We start from the raw sequence: 22,084 nt of genomic DNA, 5'->3' as shown, positions 1-22,084 counted from the left end.
AACGCAGGTTTGATCTTATTATATTAGATGAATAAATGAGATACAAGCTACCTATATATAGATAGTAGAGAGCTGCGAGCTATATTATGTAAGCGAGCTGAGAGCTAGGTTATGTAAGCGAGCTGAGAGCTAGGTTATGTAAGCAAGTAACCAGAGAAGAAGTAGGGAGCTATGTATAGGTGGCTTTCCATGTAATAAAAGATTATATACTATAATTTACGACTAAATTACTCGTGCGAAGGAATAGACGCAAAAGGAGGTAAGTTCCATATTATGAATTCCTACGCAGCTTATGTATATTAAAATGCTCGTTGTCGCCGAAGTAAAGATGGTTAAGGGGGTTTAGCTATATTCGACTAGTAATTTTCGCAATTTTACGTCGTTATTTGAACTGAGTTTGGGATAATCCTCTTGGGTCGGGTAAGCCATCTTTAGCTCTTATTATAAGTGAGACCCCCTAATATGTTACTAGCCACCAGGCGTACTTCCCATGATTCAGCATACATTATGTTATATATCTTCCTGTGTACGGCAGTGAGCGCTCATATTGGTATTTAAGGAATTTACGGCCTCGCGTAGCGGCTATCTATCCGTCCCAGACTAAGCGGATACAAACGACCTCGTTCCAACCGCCGTAGTTTTGCATGCCGACCTAGGCCTTAAATACCGAGGCTCTTCAGGCAAATCCACAGGGCCACGGGCACGATAACGTTGTCATTACCGCCAGTTAAGACCGCCTCCGTGAGGCTGGCGGTGACAGCGCAGACTCCCATCTTCGGGGCCGCCGCCACCGGCGCATCAGAGACGCCGTTCGATGGCGGCCACCCTCCGATATGTAGCCAAACTCGCGCCACGGCCAAACCCAAGAAGACTGCGCATGCGAAGGCTATGCTGCCTTCTAGACTCTTGCCACCACCCCATAGCCATTTGCGCCTCCCGTAGCGCCTTCCAATTAACGAGGCGGCTGCATCACCCAGTCCAACACATATAACACCAGATACCATTCCGACTTCCCTCGTGGGTACGTCCCAGCCCTCGAGACAGCCGACGCCAGTGCGTGGGATCGAGCCCAACGATAACCATAGCGGAATGGCGCACCCGATAAGGAGAAAGATATGCGAGATGACGACCGGGCCGCGGAGGTCTCGCCCGTCAACGTAAGGGGCAAGGAAAGAGGCCAGCGGCTTCGATACCGGTGGAAGCTGGCTCGCTCGAAGTAGGTCTAGGAGAAGAAAGAAGGCGAGTGCACCAGATAACGCCAAGGCCGCGAACGCCGGATCTATGTAAGTTGCTGGTAAAAACATGGCTACCATCATAAAATGGAACACCTTTCGCCGGGTGTCCACTTCATAAATCTGTGATAGCTGGAAGACGACTATCAGCCCAGTGACAATGATGCTGAGGAAATATCCACTCAGAGCAAGGCGAGTATTTGCCTCGCCAAGGTACAATCGGCGAAGATGGTCGACCCAACCCGTTCCACGTAAGTATCCTGGCTCGACCGGCCTCGAAGGGAGGCATATCCATCCCTCCAGGTTACGACTTACAACCTCCCACCGAAACCACTGCAAGTCGCCCAACAGATAGCCCAGTGCCCATCCTATGGGTTCACGGCCATGGAGCGCTTCATCCATGATCGCCCGTTTGACACCGATAAAAGGGATTGGGAGTAGGACAGCCCCGGCAACGCAGGTGTAAACGTACAAAGCATAAGACCATTTTCGGGCCGCCGCTTGCTTCTGCGTGAGCGAGAAGAACACCCGGACAGAATCGGGAGTGGTTCGCCTCCTTCGGCCAGATGGAGTATGCGTATAGGATTTGGGCGGTGCCTTTGTTACACCGAGCAGGGTATGCCGCTGGGATGATTTAAGGGTCTTTGTGGTGGCAGCGTCGCGAGTACCGCTGGCATTAATATTACCAGATCCGCCCAACGTAGTTATCTCGAGGTCGTCACTCTGCTGAAGATCATCAATCGGGGCGCACGCTCTGCCAGGCGAACCGTCCGCCGGGGTATAGCGCAAACCACGCTCCTTCTTCTTCCACGGTAGAGCGGCGGAGAATAGTGCGGAAGTTGCTTTCAGCGATCCCGGCGTCCTCTTGAAACGCCACTTGGGGACACGGGCTAAAGAGATCCCCCAATTGATGACCTGGCTACAGGAAACGAGGATGTCAAGGCCCCCAACCCAAAGCAACGAGTTTAGAATGATGGCCTGCGGAGAGGAGGAAAAGAGCATCAGGTTAATGAGGGAGATAGAGAGCAGCTGGAGCTCCGCGGTGAGGAGACTGGTTGTAGTCAATGTACGCAGCACCGAGCAAAGACTATGGTGAAGCGGGTAGAGGAGCATCGTGGTTTCGAGCGAGATATTGGTCCGAGAGCTCTCCCCACCACCGAGATCAGCGCGCCCGAAGATGGGCTGGCGAGATCCTGTATCCACGAGTAACGGCGTGCATGACAGCGCCCAATGCAACGGGTCGCACCCTCCATCGTCAAGTGTAATAGTGGGAACCAAACTCGGCGGCAAGGAGCAGATGGTGAGTATTATGTTTGGTAGGAACACTGCCTCATTATCGACCGCGAGAAGTAGGGAGACAAGCATGGTGATTGCCGGTGGATAGAGGAGCGGTGCTGTATCGAAGGATACTGGTATCGATACAGCTATCTTCCTCGTAGGCGTTCGATGCCAGTATGCCCACATCACAAGACGTAAGGGGTAAAGTAGCACCAAAACGGCGTAGACTCCTCCGCAGACGCAGAGCTCTACACCTAGGATCAGCAACTCAATTTGGACAGCTCGGGTATAGAGGCCCACCTCGGTGCCGCCTACGTATCATGAGCTGGGCACGGATATTGTCGTGGACGGTAAGGCCGAGGAACCCAACAACGAGCAATTCTATCACGCGGCGAATAATCTCCTTCCTCCGGCGCAGCGTGTCGGGGCCTCGTAACTTGGGACCCGAATGTGCCTCTCTTGTCGGGTTCAACGGGAGTCTTTGCCCTTCTTCCTCCAGAATAGCGGGTGATGGTAGCGGGGTGGAGGCACCCGAGACCACTTCATTGCGCCCTCGCAAGCCTTTGTGCAACCTTCTAGGAGCAGGTAAGCCTCGGAGGAAGTGTTCATCGTCAGCCTCGGTGCCGCTATCACTGCTTGGAGTAACTTCTCTAGAGGCACCGTGAGCCGCTAGTCTGGCGTTGTGGTGGTTGTCCAACGATCCGTACAGGTGGGAGGATGGATCCAACAGCTGCGAACTGGGACGATGGTAGGGGTGTGGGGATCGCGAGAACAGTCTCAGGGCATTTTGTCCAGACGTGTGAAGGTGCTCAGGCATTATCAAGACCCGGTGGCCGAAAAGGATACTGGACGAGCAAGAAAATCGAAAACATGCAATCTCGCCCAAGTGTCTTCCTAGCCTGGTGCGTTAGTAGTGTGAGGGAACAAGTAAATACCTGTGTTAATAGTAAGTAGTAATAATAATACTAATAAGAAATATAAATACTGATAGCTATAAAATAAATTAAGTATTAATGAAGTAAAACGCCCTATAAGCTTTAAATATATAATAATAGTATTATTTTTAATTTATATAAATATTATATAGTAATTAGCTTAATATAAATAATAGATGCTATATATAAAATTATTTAATACAACTGCCGGAGGCTGTTTACGTAATACGTAGTACCGACAGGATCCTAGGTACCTGTCCAGCACTAAACAAGAATGTAGACCCGTTTCTGTCCTATACTTTCGTATTAACCCCGCTTATACGGATTCGGCTAGCTGCGCCTACCTTTCGAGGTACCCCTCTAGGTAGGTGTACCTACCACGTATGTACACAATTATAGTGCACTTTTTAGTGCCCCCCCCTGTTTCGGCATGCGTGGCCGCAAACTAGTATAGGTACATACATCAGATCCCAAAGGTACACACACCTAGGTCGGCAAGGAGACTCTGACAGAGCAGGGTTTACAATAGCCAACCTAAGCGCCCTTTGCAGAGGGATTCCCGACGCCCTTGCCAGCATGTTTTGGATAAATACAAAGGCTCAAATCTCTATACACGGCACAAGTATCTCGAAAATCGATTAACTACTTTGTTTTTACAGTTAGGTATTTATACTTATATATATCTTGTATAGTTACCTGTTTATATATACTATATATACCTATATATAAATGTACGTACTTAATAAAAACTCTATTATAGGCGCGTAAGTACCTAATCTGTTACGTATAGTTATAGGATAAGCCTTACCCTAGCGAGGGCTAATCGGGAGATAAAAGGTACGTAAACGGCTCTAAAAGGCTACGTAAATAGCTATAATTCCATTAACTATTTACCTTTTTTTTAGATACCTATATAATAATACCTCATCCGGTTTCGTAAGCTTATAACTACGTTATTTTACTATTATTCATTTATCTATACTACTGAGAGAATTAAGTAATGAGGTTTCGATAAATAAGCAGCCTAAGATAACTATATAATTATGATTTAATAATAGTATTACGTAGGCATGCGCCCCTAGTAGGAATCACCTAGCTTACCTAAGCTAGTTAAGTACTTCTATATGTACCTATAGATTGTTTTATATTCTTTAGTAGCTTTCCTTCTTTTCTAGTTAGTTAATATATACCTTCTTATCTATATTCTATTACTTCCTTTATGCGTAACCTAGTAAGCTATACATAGCTCTCGCTAGCTACGTAATAATTATAAGCCCGGGGTACTTTTAAGGAGCTATTATTACTTAGATTATTCTAGCGTAAGTAAATAACGTATATTTATTTATTTCTTAGATCTTACGATTATTTTCCCTTTTTATTTCTATACCGGTACTTTGCTTTCATATCTATTATTAAATAATTACTTACTTATTCGCTATAACAACTAATACGTCCGAATTCTTTTTAGATAAGATTTTAATTAACGTTTACTTACGAGCTTACGATAAGTAGCTACGTTAGTTCTTTATGCTTAAGTCGATAGTTATTTAATTCGGTATTTAGAAGGACGTTAATCTAGATGGAGTTAAGTTTAACCTTAGTCGAATCGTGGTAGGTATTCTTAAGGAGTATATTACTTAAGAGAACGCTTTTCTTAAAGAAAACTATAAGAAAGTAGTTCACGAATAAGTATCGATCGTAACCGAAGACCGAGGAGATTAATTAGTAAGGCTTCAGGCCCGAACTCGAGAGTAATAAATAACTTCGTATAATAAATTCATTTCCTAATAAATAATAATCGAGGCTTAGGTTATAGCTATTAATAAGTAGTATAAGGGTTTTTATGGCTAGAATTTTGCATTTATCTTTATAAGCTTTCTTAAAGTGGTTAATATAGAGATTTAGTTCCTAGACCTTAACCCGATTATCTAAAACCTCGTAAAGATCTTCCGTAAGTAAATCGCTTCTACTGAAGCCGTTATTAAGACGTTCGTTAGGTGAGAATACCGTAAGGTATTCTAAAGAGTAAAGGCAGGTACCTATAAAACCGAGTAATTTTACGCTACGTAGTAATATACCTTCCTTTATACTCGCGTTTATTATATTAGTAAAATTAAGAGCGTTATAGCAGTAAAAGATTTTCTCGAAATAATTAAGGCTAAGAATATAATCGAGTAGGCTATTCGAGTATTAATTGCTCTTACGGAAGTTAATAAACTCGGCGAATAATTAGAGACCCTTAAGTAACTAGGTATCGTATTTAGCGCTTTCGCTACCGAGAATAAATAAAAAGGTAAATTTAGTTATAGAAATTTCGTAATAACTTACTAAGGTCCGATATTAAGAGCGAAATTAAGTAATGATAGCAGCTAAGGAAAAGTAACGAGTTACGAATGCCCTTATAAGTTTAAAGGTAAACTATATATATAGCTAGCTCGCTCTTATAGAATCCTTTAAAAGTCCGTTACTAGTTACATTATACGCTACCTAAAAAATATCCCGATTAATATCATATAAAGATTAAGGCTAGATACGAATTACTTAAGTACGTTAAGCTCTGAAATAAGATTAACCGCTAAGGGTAGGACGTTTCCATAAATAATATACCTAATATTCGCTCCGGGAACGGGAGAGGAAATAACGCTACTACCTAATTAATTAATATTAACGCTATAATTATTAATTTACGTATTATATACCTATCTATCTAATTTAAGATCTACTTTATAATAGATTTAGTCTAATACTTATTATCCGAAAGTACCATCTTCGATAATTACAGAGCTATTTATTTTATTAATAATCGTAACCTTTTAATAAAGGGGTCGTTCGTTCCCGCTAGAAACGGATAAACGGTCGAAGCTAATACTACTGAGGAGGAGCAGAGCGTACGCGATACTAAAGACCCGGATATGTTTACTCGAAAGTATACTCTATCGAAGACTATAGCTCGTACGATAGTCTAAGATAAATGAAACTAATACCGCTATATTAATCGAGAGATAAGAAATCTAATGTAGTTATCGTATCTTAGCTATGCCTCTTAGTCGTAAAGATATAATAGTCGCTAGCCCGAAGGTATAAGAGGTAAGGAAAGAAAAGAAGTAAAACGTAAAAGTTACTTATTCGGCTATAGCGGTACGACGAAGTAACTAAAGCGCTTATAACTAAAATAAATATACTAATCGGAGAACGATAAATCTAATAATAAAAACGAATCTTTAATTAAGGTAAAAATAATAAAGATAGTAATTTAGTTAGGTAATAAATTAAATAATAAGTATCGTATATCCCGTACTTACGGAAGCTATAGTTACTCTATATAAATATAAGGCTTATCGTAACGTATTACGTAATATATTAAAAGGATATGTCTTACCGTATTACTATAGCCTTTTTAATCTAATTATACCGTAAGGAATAATTAAACTAAAAAGGATAGTACGGTATATCTTAATTAATATTTTCCCTTAAAAACTACTACGAATCTTTATTTTACCGGTTATTATTTAATTATTATCGTCGTACCTTTAACTTCTCGTTTAATATCATAAGGAGGCCCTTTTATTATTTTACGGTTAACTTAGCCCGGTTTATCCTTACCGATCTAGCCCGATCGGCGTTCTCCTTCTTTATTTCGGCTATCTTTTTCTTAGTTTCGTCCTAGCTCTCTTAATTAAGGGGATAATAAAGGAACGGGCGCGTCTCGAAGGTTAATTAGGTATCTTTCCTTTATTTATACGATATAGAGGTCTCCTCCGATTAAAAAGCTCTAATCTTTTCTAGGCCGGAAGAAAGAAAGGAGCGCGTTATAACCTTAGCGAGGTTATCGTAACGGAAGTTTACGTCCGTTAATACGAGGAAGTAAGGGAAATTAAATACTAAGGCTATAAAGAAATAACGGACTTCGGTTTATACGATAAACTAAACGGAGGATTTACGGCTAAGGGGCTCGTCGATCGGTATATTTTAAGCGGATATTATAACGTTAATAAGGTTAATTCGCTTTTAATAATTTACGGCTTACCGGAGACGCTTAACGATACCTACTTCCTCCTTTAAAACTCGAACGTTATAAAATTACTTTATTACTTCGGCGTATTTTCTTATAGTATTAAAGGAATTAAGCCCCTTATTTTCTTAGGTTTAGCGGGCGACCTCGATCGGTCGTTTAAAGATAAGATACGGTATAATACCGCTTTAAAAACCGTAACTAAAGCTATCTTATTAATTTATTAACGCGACGTAATAAGTAAACTAAAGGGTTATATTAAGCTCGAGATTACCGTTTTCCTATACTCGCCGTAGCTAGCCGAACGCGTACGCCGCCCGATCGAAGGCGCCGTCCTTAACTATATTAAAGCTAAATAATTTCCGGGGCTTAAGAAGGTATAATATTACGGCGAAGTAAGCTTAGAAGAACTTTAAGGAGTCGGTAATAATTCGTTTAGGATTTATTAGATCCGTATAAATCGTAAAAACTAAAGTAAAGGTAAGGTTATCGAAAAGGTATTAACGGGTTAGAAAGTTAAACGATTCTACCGATCGGTAGCCTATCGTTTAGTACGGGTTTACTTCGAAGGCCGCCTTTCTACCTTTAAGGTCGTAATTAATTATGGTATAAAAGGCGCGGATATCTTCGTTAATAAAGTAGTCGTAACGGACGAGGTATACGAAAGAATTAATTAAGGCTATCTTTGTTTATTCCTATAGCTATTAGTTTATAGTTTAAGGTCGATTAACGGATAACCGGAAGGCCTAAGCTATATCGGATCTTAATTCGATCGGATTTCTTCCCGAATCGTAATTATCTAAAGTATTAAGCTAATATTTCTTTATATTACTTTAGTTATCTTTACTACTATAAATCTTCCGTAAGAGTTTTATTAAGTCGGCTAGATCGATACGACGTACGTTTCTATGGACGGAAGAAAGGAAAAAGGAGGGAGGGATTCCGGCGAAACGGGGGAAAGATATAATAAAAATAAAAATAAGAATTAAGAAAAGAAAGAGAAAAGATAATAAATTAAAGGTAAAAATAAGAATTTAAATTAATAATAAAAAAAGTAAGCTAGAGATTAATAAGAATATAATAATTATAGGGGAAGGGTTTTCGAAATGGAATACCTAAAGAGGAAAAAGAGAGGGAGGAAGGGAAACGTATTAACGATATAATTAGATATACCTTTACGGCTAACGCTTTAGGAAAGCGCGTTCCCTTAAATACGTATAGAGCTATAATAGGAAACGCGTTAGCTTATAACTTCTTATTATATACTCTTAATAAAGTAATAAATACGTACGTTCGTAAACTTGTAATTAAACGTAGGCTAGGGTAGGTATTATCGAAACTCTCCTAAGTACGGTACTTACGACTTAAGTAACGTATTCGATTCTCTCGTTCTCGTCCGGCCTTTCCTTTTATTTTTCGTTATTCTACGGTTCTGATTTATTTCTTTTCTTCCTCTCCTTAGGTCCTCTATCTTCGTTTTAATTCGTTTTTCGACTTTTCTTAATTCTAGATTTATAATTTCGTCGTCCTTATTTCTCTTTTTCTTATATATATATATATATAATAGACCTTATTATTTAAAAGTAACTCCTTAAATTAAATCGAGCGTCCGTCTTTAAGTTACTCGAATAATTTAAGGCTACGGGAATTACCGACGAGGAAATCGCCGGGGCGTTTAAAAAGACTAAGGAGGATAAGAAAAAGGCCGTAACGTATTAGCGGGTTAAGTCGATACCGCCGCCCGTAAATTTAATAAATAAATAGCTTAACGAATCCTTCCGCCGGCTACCTTATATCGAGGAGTTCCGGGACGCTAATCGTTTAATCCCTAAGCCTTAGTAAGTATCGTATACCCCGTACTCCCGCCCGTTAAACTAAAGCCCGAAAGTAATTATCGGCCGGTAGCTCCGAGGTATCGAGGAAATTCGGATAATAAACTAATAACGCTAAATATATAGCTCTTAATATTAATAAGATTTATTAATCGAAGGTTATATTAACTAATGGTAAAATAATTCGTAACGTCCGGTTCTATTTTCTAAATAAGCCGACGGCCGGCCGGTATATTACGTAGGAGATTCTAAGTAAGGATTTTTAAAAGGTTACCTACCTCTAGAGCTACGTTATATCCCTCGCTTATTACGTCTAGTTTTCTCGCTATCGGACGTTATTTATAAAGATTAATAATAAGGACCTAGTATAGTGGTACGGTAAGACATACCCTCTTAATGCATTACGTAATACGTTACGATAGGCCTTATACCTATATAGAGTAATCATAGCTCCCGTAAGTATAGGATATGCCATGCTTATTATTTAATTTATTACCTAGCTAGATTACTATCTTTATTATTTTTACCTTAATTAAAGATTCGTTTTTACTATTAGATTCGTAGTTCTCCGATTAGTATATCTATTCTAGTTATAGGCGCTTAAGTTACTTCGTCGTACCGCTATAACCGAATAAGTAACTTTTACGTTTTACCCCTTTTCTCCCCTTACCTCTTATACCTTCGGGGTAGCGACTACTATATCTTTACGACCAAGGGGCATAGCTAAAATACGATAACAATATCGGATTCCTTATCTCTCGATTAGTATAGCGATATTGATTTTATTTACCTTAGACCATCGTACGTATTATAATCTTCGATAGAATATATTTTCGAATAAACCTATCCGGGTCTTTAATATCGCGTACGCTTTACTCCTCTTTAATAGCGACTACCTTATAACTTTTTCGATCCCTTAACCTTTAGTTTACAGAGTTTTTATTACGCTATTAGGATTTAAAGGATACCGATCGCCGTCGGCGCCGCTATTTAACCCGCGAAGTAATCCGCGTTTTACGTTAAATAAAGTATCCCGCCTTATGGTTATTTATTTACTATAAGGAGATACGTATAAGCCCGGGAATCTTTATTACGATATTATAGCCGCTAGGATATTACCTAACCCTTAATACTTATAACGTTATTAAGCTATCGATATTATGATATAATACGACGATTAAACCGCGTTTATACCGATCGGGATATCCCTCGTATGGTTATTTATTTACTATATAGAGGAACCCGTAAAACCCAGGAGAACTTTCGTCGTAATACTACCGCTACTAGGGATAATACTTAGCCCTCGATACTAACCGCTCCCTCGAACTACTAATAATATAGTATATCTTACGCGAATAAATAGCGCTTTTAACGATTAAGGTAGTCCCGTTATAATTACCTATCTACTATATAAAGGACGTACGAACGCCTTAGCATAAATTACGATAACTTATACGACCCGCTACTCCTTTATTAATACTAAGGGCGGATAAAGGCTAATAATAATTATACCCTAACCGATCTTACGATAGCTTCTTTTTCCTTCTAAACCTATTAATCGATATAAATTAAATATATAAATATTAATAACTTATTATACTAAAGGTATTTTAAGATACCTAAACGTAGCGATTCGACGATATAATATACGATATAATATAGATATTTATATTAATAATATAGATAGGAATTAATAAATTAATAACTATTAATTACCGATAGTTTTAAAGAGAATTAAGAATTAATATTAATAAAACTACGTAGATATAAAGGATTAAGGAAACGGAATTAAAGTCGAGCTAATAGGTATACCTATATATAAGCTAGCCCTATATTACTAATTAATAACTAATATAGCGAGAAGTATTAACATATGCGTAAAACGACGCTTAGCGGTAATACCGTTAATATTATTAAATAGCCTCCGTTAGATCGAAACCGGCTGATGGCTATAATCGGTATCGTATCTAGCGCGATTCTTTACTCGGGATTTATCCCTTATACGTATTATCTTAACGAAGGTTATACGTTAGAAGTTCTAAACCTTAATAAGAAGAATTATCGTCGATTTATTTATAATAATTAAACTATTAATCTAGGGAATATATATCGTACTTTAATTAAGCGTTAGCCGATTAAAGAAGCTCGTATAATACCCGGACCTTATCGATCGGGATAATATAATAAATAATAATATACCTATACTAAAGGAAAAGTATTAAGATATAAATAATAACTATCTTACCTTTATCCTTATGTTAAATAATAAGACCCTTATTACCTTTCTTTTTATTTTATACCTCGTACCGTTAAATTAAACGGAGTTTATAGCTAGGAAACGGAATAAATCGCTATCGGAACCTAAAGTAATAAAGATTAAACTATTAATAAAAACCTTAAGAGTCGATACTAGCTTTCCGCCTTTATATCCGCCCGAAGAAGAGAAGGACGACGATAAAACTCCTACTTAACTACCCCTTACCCGCGGCTTTATACTTATCCCGTTAATTCCTATGGCATTATTTTAAAATAATAATAACGAGGCCTTTAATAGCTAGAATATACCGGTAACTACCCCGATTATCGTAATATTAGTCATTAGATTTCCTAACCTTATTAATTACCTTAAGCTTAAGTTTAATAAATATAACGTAACCTAATAACTAAAAAAGGTAAATCGATTATTTAACCGTTACCGTATAAGCGACGACGATAAAATTAAGGAAATCGGCGTATAGATTACGACTAAAATTATTAAGGAGCGTATTAACGACGTTACGAAGGATTAAACGATCTAAAGAGTTATCGTTATAGTTCTAAAGTACCGTTTTAGGATTCCCGATAAACTAGGTTAAGCTAACGTTAAACGTAAATTCGTATAGGTAGAACGAGGTAACGTAATTTACGATCCTAAGGCGATCTTTACGTATCTTATAAACTATAAACGTATTTCTAAGCTCGTAAACGATAACGGAAAGCTTCCCTAGAAAGTAGGATACCTAACCGATAAACTCCGGATATCCTTAATTATAAAGTTCTATAAAACGGAAGATTATAACTATAATAAGATCGGAGATATCGACTACCGGATTCTTTATATTTAACTTTATAAGTAAGCGGAACGTCGTATAATAATATAAATTACCGATAAGTCCTAAGCCGAAGAACGACGATAATAAAAAATAGTAACTTTCGAAGAACCCGAGAAGCTTATAATGTAAATAGTTTAACGATTAACGACTCTTAACCTTTAGATGCCTTTATTACCGCCTCCCTCGTAACCTAAATCCTCTTACGGCTACTTAAGTACTAGCTAGGAAGCTAGTATATAGGCCTTTTACGACCGACTTAATACTTTAAAAAGAAAGATAACTTCGTAGAACTACCGTTAGGAGAGTAGCTCTTATGGTTTTAAGGATACGTACGACGCCGATTAATAATATTAATAGGAAAACCCGTTCCTAGTAAACGCGGTTCGGAACCTAAGTCTTTATAACCTATAAATTAACGGAAGGACCTTAGTAAGTTCTAAACGTAGTATTATATTAAACTACCGAGGCATACGTAATAGGATTTTATTAACTTAAACGAATAACGATAAGGAATTCGAATGCTAGTTTTATAATACTTTCGATCGGCTTTATAACTATAGCCGCTACCCGCTACTAATAGATATAACGTAGAATCGGTTCTATTATAGGAGTAGTAAGTAACTATACTACTTCGAGAACGAAGACCTAGATAAACTAGAATTAATACTAATCCTAGGATCGATTATTACTTAAGCTAAGCGTAAAGGAGAACCGATCGCCTACTATATCTTATTTTACGTATACTAAAGTAAGGAATTTCTAAAGTAAATACGTAGGATAGCATATTATTATTTAACCCGAAAGCTAAAGCTTATATCCCTCGACCTACGATACTCTAAGAACGAGGATATAATACCGAAATAAGAAGAAATACCTAGAGCTATATCGGAAATTAACGTTATTTAAATAGTCGAACGTAAATATAACTACGAACTATACGAGACTAAGATCTTAGGTTATAGTTAAACTAAAGGTCTTATCGACGACGAAGGTATCTATTATTATAAGGGTATTATTGAAACGGACCTAATCGAAGTTAATATAATTAAGCGAGCTAGAGGTCCTAACGGCGAATATATCGAAAGAAAAGTACCCGATTAAGAGGATATAGAAGTCCTATCGTTATAACCTAGGCGTAAACCGACTAAAGCTGGTAAGAACGCTATTTCGAATACGAACGATTAAGCTAAAAAGGCAAAGACTATTAACGAGTTATTAAAAGAATTTTAATTAAATAAGATTAATAAGAATAATAAGAAACGCTTCGAGGATTCGTAAAACGACCTAATTAAGTTTATACCCGGGTTTTCGGAATAAGTAATTAAGTACCTTACGATACGCGTTATAAAGATTAACGAAGGTTAGCCTAAGGTTATTAAAATTATAAAGGAATAGGTATAAAAAAATCGGAAAGAAAGCGTTAAAATACCTAGCGTACCGTAAACCACCGTCCCGTCTACTAATCCTTCGAGTAAAATAACGGTAAATTCCGTTATTACAAAGGATATTAAAAACTATATCCGGCTTTTCCTTAAGCTAGTAATTAACGTAGGACCTAACGGGGACGAAGCTTTCGTATCTACGGTAATCGATATAGGGGCGTAGTCTAATATAATTATAAAAAGCTACGTAAAGAAGTAGCGTCTTTTAATAACCGGTACTAAGGCGATATAGCGAGGTTTTAAATCATTTATAAAGACCCTATATATAGGAATAATCGACGGTTCCATCTAGCTTATTAATTACTACCTTCGCTTACCGATTTACGTCGTTAAAGATAGGTTCGTTAGTTACCCTTTATTACTTAGTATAAACTTTATCTTCTAGTCCCGTATAAAACTCGAATTCGACGGAAGTACCTTTATAGGAACCGTTAACTTTAGCTCGGCCCGGATAATGATTCCTTTCGTTATTAACTTAAGAAGCGATACGCTACTAAGCCTTATACTCGCCGATTAGGAAAACTAGATACCATTAATACCCTAGGCCGCTTTAATAACGTATATAGGCCTAAAAACGCGTTCCTAGCCGAATACCTAGAAACCGATACTAGCCTTTAAGCTAAAATTAATTATACCCGCCTTTATAATAACGATATAGAGATAATACCTATCTCCGAAGCTAAGGACTTATCGGCCTTCGAACTTAATTTAGATAAGGAAAATAAAGCGATCGTTAGATTAAGCGACGAAGAATTCCTTTACGTCTTTAGTAAAGCCGTTACGAAGGTAATTCGATATACGACGTAAGAGTCGAAATAATATAAGCGAAACCTAGCCCTTATTTCGGAATTAACTTACCGAATTAAACGTACGTTTTTAGTTAATACTATATATAAGCCTAAGTCGCGTAAAGTTTAACCCGTAGATAACGTACCGTTAGACGGTTAAACGCCGCTAGGAATATTCGATTAAAAGGATTAGGTAATAGGGGAGGTTAAATCGAAGTACGAGCCGCTAGAGGTATTATAGCGCGATAAACCCTATAAGAATATCATACTAAGATTCGCTAGTAACCCCCGAGATATTAGATTAATAACGGAAAGACTTAACGTTATTAAAGTAGGTTTATTAAATACGGAACTAACCGATTAAGAGAAAGACGTACTTATTAAGATCTTATACCGAAGAAAGATAGCCTTAGCCTAGGATTTCTCTAAAATCGGGAAAATCCGACCTAAGGTTTATCCCGACTATAAGATTAAAACGGTATTATATAACGCTTAATAAGCTAAGGGTATCCCTATCCTAATATTCCGTAAGAAACGAATAATCGAAGTCTTACGTATATAACTAAAGAACGGAATCCTAAAAAAGAGTTACGGTCCTTATCGAAATACGTAATTCGTAGTCGAAAAAAAAGATAATAATTTACGACTTATTAACTCTACGATAAAACTTAACGCTTAGATTATTCGCGACGCTTTCCTGCCCCGAAATAAAGACTTCTTTACTTAAGAATTCGCTATATATTTAATCCTTATAGTCGTCGACTTTTTCTCTAGGTACGATTAAGTAACGCTAACGGAAACGAACCGTAACCTAATTACGTTCGCTACTCTTATTAGCCTTTTACGTATAACGACTTTATTATAAAGCGCGACGAACTTAGCTACCGCTTTTCTCCGAGCCGTTATACGAATTCTTTACGATTTAATCCCTATTAAGTACGAGTCCTTCTTTAACGACGTTAATATTAAAGGGCTAATATCGAGATACGATAACTAGGAGGCTTTTCTAGGAATACGACGCTTTATCTTAAAGTACTTAGAGAATATCGACGCCGTTCTCCTAAACTTCGAATTAGCCGGTATTATTATTAGCGCCGTTAAATCTACTAAATATAAAGGTAATACGGTAATCGTCGGATATCTATACGATATAAACGGTAGGAAGCCCTCGGAAGTAAAGATAGTTAAAATCTTAGAATAGAAGTTATATAAGAATATAAACGAAGTAAGGTCTTTTATCGGTATTACGGTTTTCTTTAGGATATAGATCGATTACTACGCTATAATCGCTAAACCTATCCTAATATTAATACGTAAGAAAGCATACTTTATTTAAGGTATCGATTAATAATATACTATAGATTCGTTTAAGATTACTTTTATTAACGTACCGGTATTAATTATTTTAAATTATATTATCAAATAATTAATCCGAATAAAAGTCGACGCATTAGGAGACGGTTAAGGCTACGTACTAGGTTAGAATAACGATAAAGGTAACTTTAAATCCTCGAGATACGAGTTAGGGATCTAAAGAAAGGCGGAGTTAAATTACGACGCTACGAAACGAAATTATTTAAGAGTCGTTAAGTCCTTACGACGGCTTCGAAACTACCTTTACGGTATTTATTTCGTACTTAAAACCGACGTTAAAGTATTAATCGCCTAGCTTAACGACGGATTCTCTAGTCTCCCGGGCGCTATCCTTATTAGGTAAATAACCTATATTAAGATATTTAGCTTCGATATTTAATATATATCCGGTAAGAGATATTTCGTTACGGACGGTTTCTTACGTAAACCTAACGGCCTAAGTAACGACGACGACGATTAATAAGAAGGCGATATAAAGGACTTTATTAATATATAGCTTAATATAATATACGTAAATATAATCGTATTACTTAACGTCGTCGAATAATCTAGCGATAAAGCCCTACCGTTATAACCGCCGAAGGAATAATCGATAAAGTCGTAGGAAATAATAACGTTTCTTACGCGATTTTAATTACCTATCCGATTAAAAGATAACCGATTAATAGGGAGTTAAAAGCGATAAACCCGGTTTAAGAAGGAAGCGCTTAAATACGTCGTTTCGGAGGATATCCTATAGAGAAAGCCCGAGAAATATAAAGGTATACGACGAATTATCGATTAAGAAAAACTACGTAAAACTATAGTTAAGGATTATTACGAGGATTTCGGCCATAAGGAACGTACCTCGACCTACGATCGGATAGCTAAACTATATTACTAACGCGATATATTCGAATACGTCGCCCGAAAGGTTAAATCGTATCCTAGATATTAAAAAGGAAATAATATCCGGAAAGTCGATCCCGCCTTATATAACGAGCTAATTAACGTTCTTACTTACTAGGTAATAAACGTATAATATATATTAATAAATAACGGATTTATCGTAATAATCGAAGCACGAAACGAACTATCCGGTTTTCTCGAAGCCCGAGCCATTAGAAAAATAGATTTTAAAACGATCGCTAAGTTTCTTTAGGAATAGATATTCCTATAATACGGCGTACCCCTAGTAATTAAGTATAATAATAATTCCGAGAATAAAAAGGAGGTCCGTAAAGTAATAAAGTTAACCGGTACTAGAGTTAAAGTCGGTACTACCTATTTCCCGTAATCTTAAGGTATAATCGAAGTTAGGCATAAAGTAATTCGCGAAGGCCTTAAAAAAGGAATAAATAGTAGCGATCGGAGGTAAATAAACCTATTAAGTATAATCGTATAAGTAAATAAGACTTCGACGCGCTTATACGGAATATCGTTATAAGAATTAATATATAAGCGTAAAGTTATTATTCTAATAGAAACCGTTATTCTAACCTAGCGTATTATAAATTAAAAGAATATCCCGGACCGAGAATCGCTTTTAGCTATACGCGTACGATTAATCGAAAAACGCTAGGAAGATATATTAACCGTAGCTAAGGTTCTAGCGGCTAAATATAAGAAAGTTACCCGGTATTAGGACGAAAAAAACGCTTACCGAATACGAAAAGAGCCTTTAAAAACCGACGACTTCGTACTATTATACGATACGTTACGATATATAAATAAGTCGATAACCGTAAAACTAAAGTACTACTAAAAGAAACCGTACCTAATCGCTAAAGATCTAGGTTATAATCGTTATAAGCTTAAAGAATCGGATAAAGTTATGTTATTATACCTAATTTTAGGCTATAGATTACGGAAATTTATTTAAGATATTAACGGGTTTTAGGAGCTAAAAAACCTGGAAGAAGACGAATAAATTATACGCTTATTACCGACTAAATATAAGAACTAAGAATCGACGATTATTAACGATCCCTAAGCTAAAGAAGGCCTAGAGCTTATGCCCTCGGTAATCGACGATAAAGAAGAAAAATAATTAGCCCCGAACGATAAGGTACGAATTATAATAGAAAAATTAAATAGAAAGCTTAAAGAATACGAAGTTATACCTAACGATAAACCTAGACTAAGAAGATCGACCCGACTTAATAAATAACCCTCTTATTATAATACGATAAGGCTATAATACCTTAAGATAACCTACCTATACCGATCGAAGAATAATAAAGCCTAGGAGCTTAATATATAATCGCTCTTTTAAATAGGGAAGGAAAGAAGTTATCTTTATATGGTTATTAAACCGATAGCTTATATACGAAATTAATACCTTAAATTATAAATATTAATAAATACGCCTCCTTTATTTCTTACCTTAAAAGAAAGTATATTTCTATAGATTATTAACGCCGATTAACGCGTTCCTATATATAAATAAGTTATCCTTTACGTTTATCGTTAGGAATCCGGGATATTAATATCCTAGTATTATGTAACTATTATATTTTAATATAGGTATATTTTAATATTTAAAGGAAAAGTAAGGAAAGTAATTCATATTAATAAAAGCAAAAAAAAAGAAAAGAAAAGGAATACGCGTCTAAAAATAAGCTAGAAGTAACGTATACCCGCCGATTAATACCTTTCTTTTCCTCTTTATCCTCTTATCCTATCCTTTATTTATTAGTTACTAAGAAAATTAAAAACTTATTTACTTTCCGACCCCCGGAAAGTAGCGATCTTCGAGTTTATGATAGATAGTAACTCCTCCCTCGTTACCCGTATTATAAGTAGGTATACGGCTTAGCTTAAATCCTTTACTAAAAGGGGATTGCGATTTATTTTCGTCCGTAAGTAGGTAAATCGCTCGTTATAAAATTTATAACGTATCCCGTTAATAAAGAAAAGGTAGACGCCGTAGGAGTACCCGAAGATACGATCGGAAGCTAGCGATCGGTAGGAAAAGAAGGGCTATATATCCGCGTATTTAGCGGTATCGGAAGAGGCGAGCCGGCGCTCGTAATACTAACAGAGTACCTCGTTAGGTATTTTATATTATTAAACGAATAGGTTAACGACGTAACGAAGGTCCGTCGCTAACCGACGGAAATATTCGTTAACCGGGTCCTTATTATTAATCTCTATAAATAACGTCCGACGGCGAAAGGATTAAACGTAATAAATAAAGGATATAACATAGCTCTAAAGGTAGGTAACCTTTTAAAAGTCCTTGCTTATAATTTCTTATACGATATACCGGCCGGCTACCGGCTTATCTAGAAAATAAAACCAGACGTTACGAATTATCTTATTATTAATTAATTTAACCTTCGATTAATAAATCTTATTAATATTAAGAGCTATATATTTAACGTTATTAATTTATTACCCGAATTCCCTCGATACCTCGGAGTTACTAGCCGATAATTACTTTCGGGCTTTAGTTTAACGGACGGAAATACGGGATATACGGTACCTACTAAGGCTTAGGAATTAAACGATTAACGTCCCGGAACTCCTCGGTAAAGGATAAGCGGCGGAAGAATTCGTTAGGCTATTTATTTATTAGATTTACCGGCGGCGGTATCGACTTAGCCCGTTAATATATTACGGCTTTTTTCTTATCTTCCTTAGCCTTTTTAGACGCCCCGGTAATCTCTTCGTCGGTAATTCCCGTAGCTTTTAATTATTCGAATAACTTAAGAACGGACGCCCGGTTTAGTTTAAGGAGTTATTTTTAGATGGTAAGGTTTATTATATATATATATATTGAACAGGAGTAGCGTGGGCACGCTGACGGAGGCACGAAACAAGGACTGCCCAACGGCCAACAACTGGCCCAGTGCCGATCAACCAAGATCACAGCTGTAAACAGCTGTGATCGGTTGATCGGCCAGCTGAAAACGGCAGCTGGGAAAGGAGACTAGAAAGGGCAAAGGAGGATGGCTAGAAAGGCATGGCAAGAAACGAGTGAATAGCTGTAGGTCGTGATGTCTACAGGTCTAAGTCTAACTAATGAAAATATGAGTGCGCGACCCATATAAATAGACATCGAAAAGGCTACGTGGCCTAGATCCACCGCACCACTATAATATATAAAAGAAAGAGATAGGAACGACGAAATTATAAATCTAGAATTAAAAAAAATCGAAAAACGAATTAAAACGAAAATAGAGGACCTAAGGAAAGGAAAAAAGGGAATAAATCGGAACCGTAGAATAGCGAGAAATAAGAGGGGAGGTCGGATAAGAACGAGAGAGTCGAATACGTTACCTAGGTCGTAAGTACCGTACTTAGGAGAGTCTCGATAATACCTACCCTAGCCTACGTTTAATTACGAATCTACGAACGTACGTACTTATTACTTTGTTAAAAGTATATAATAAGAAGCTATAAGCTAACGCGTCTTTTATTATAGCTTTATACGTATACGGGGGAACGCGCTTTCCTAAAGCGTTAGTCGTAAAGGTATATCTAACTATATCGTTAATACGTCTCTCTTCCTTCCTTTCTTTTTCCTCTTTAGGTATTCTATTTCGAAAACCCCTCCCTTATAATTATTATATTCTTATTAATTTCTAACCTACCTTTCTTATTATTAATTTAAATTTTTATTTTTACCTTTAACTTATTATTTTTTCTCTCCCTTCCTTTAATTCTTTTTTTTATTTTCATTATGTTTTTCCCTTACTCCGCCGGAATCCCTTACTCCTTCTCCCTTTCCTCCGTTTATAAAGACGTACGTCGTACCGATTTAGCCGACTTAATAGAACTCCTATGGGAGATTTATAATAATAAAGATAATTAAAGTAATATAAAGGAGTGTTAGCTTAGTACTTTAGATAATTACGATTCGGGGAAGGGTCCGATCGAACTAGGATCCGATATAGCCTAGGCCTTCCGGCTATCCGTTAATCGATCCCGAATTATAAACTAATAGCTATAAGTATAAACGAAGGTAGCCTTAACTAACTCTTTTATATACCTCGCTCGTTACGATTACCTTATTAACGAAGATATCCGTGCCTTTTATACTATAATTAATTACGACCTTAAAGGCCGAAAGGCGGCCTTCGAAATAAACCCGTACTAAACGATAGGCTATCGATCGGTAGGATCGTTTAACTTCTTAATCCGTTAGTACCTTCTCGATAACCCTACCTTTACTTTGGTTTTTACGATTTATACGGATCTAATAGATCCCGAACGAACTATTACCGATCCCTTAAAGTTCTCCTAAGCTTACTTCGCTATAATATTATACCTCCTTAAGCCCCGGAAATTATTTAGCTTTAATATAGTTAGAAACGGCGCCCTCGATCGGGCGGCGTACGCGTTCGGTTAATTACGACGAATATAGGAAAACGATAATCTCGAGCCTAATATAATTCCTTAATCTATTTATTACGTCGCGTTAATAAACTAATAAGATAACTATAGTTATAGTTTTTAAAGCGGTATTTTACCGTATCTTATCTTTAAACGACCGATCGAGGTCGCGCGTTAAGCTTAAGAAAATAAAGGATTAAATTCCCTTAATATTATAAGAGAATACGCCGAGGTAGTAGAGTAATTTTATAGCGTTCGAGTTTTAAAAGGAGGGGTAGGTATCGTAAAGCGTCTTCGGTAAGCCGTAAATTATTAAAAGCGAATTAACCTTATTAACGCTATAGTATCCGCTTAAAGTACGCCGATCGGCGAGCCCCTTAGCCGTAAATCCTCCGTTCGTTCGATCGCGTAAGCGGAGGTCCGCCGTTTCTTTATAGCCTTAGTACCTAATCCCCCTTACTTCCTAGTATTAGCGGACGCCGAGCTTCGTTATAATAACCTCGTTAAGGTTACGACGCGCCTCCTTCCTTCCCTTAGCCTCATAAGGATTAAAACTTTCTAATCCGGGAAGACCTTTATATAGTATAAGTAAAGGGAAAATACCTAATTAACCCTTAGGACGCGGCCGCTCCTTTATTATCCCTTTAATTAAGAAGGCTAAGATAAGACTAAGAAGAAGGTAGCCGAAATAAAAAAAGAGAACGCCGATCGGGTTAGATCGGTAAAGGTAAACCGGGCTAAGTTAACCGTAAAGTAATAGAAAGGCTTCCTTATTATATT

The 22,084-nt window shown here is 37.2% G+C and overlaps 1 protein-coding gene across 1 annotated transcript; it reads right to left on the bottom strand.

Annotated features, from left to right (window-relative positions):
* Positions 1-400: 400 nt before the first annotated feature.
* On the bottom strand, positions 401-3,437 carry GGS23DRAFT_589089 (uncharacterized protein). The gene is made up of 2 exons (XM_051517590.1): positions 2,811-3,437; positions 401-2,758 (listed from the first exon to the last, which is right to left on the bottom strand). Exons 1-2 carry the CDS (start codon positions 3,325-3,327, stop codon positions 660-662), a joined length of 2,616 nt encoding a protein of 871 aa, XP_051367418.1. The 5' UTR covers positions 3,328-3,437; the 3' UTR covers positions 401-659.
* Positions 3,438-22,084: the final 18,647 nt, after the last annotated feature.

Source organism: Durotheca rogersii, assembly GCF_024521655.1.
Source record: "Durotheca rogersii strain YMJ 92031201 chromosome Unknown GGS23scaffold_47, whole genome shotgun sequence".
Taxonomy (NCBI): Eukaryota; Fungi; Ascomycota; class Sordariomycetes; order Xylariales; family Xylariaceae; genus Durotheca; species Durotheca rogersii.
This window is presented reverse-complemented; position numbering and strand designations above follow the sequence as displayed.

Coding starts and splice junctions, on each gene's coding strand:
- GGS23DRAFT_589089 (XM_051517590.1), bottom strand. CDS start 3,327: ATGCCTGAGCACCTTCACACGTCTGGACAAAATGCCCTGAGACTGTTC. Junction 2,759..2,810: donor GATACGTAGGCGGCACCGAG/GTGGGCCTCTAT, acceptor TCCTAGGTGTAG/AGCTCTGCGTCTGCGGAGGA.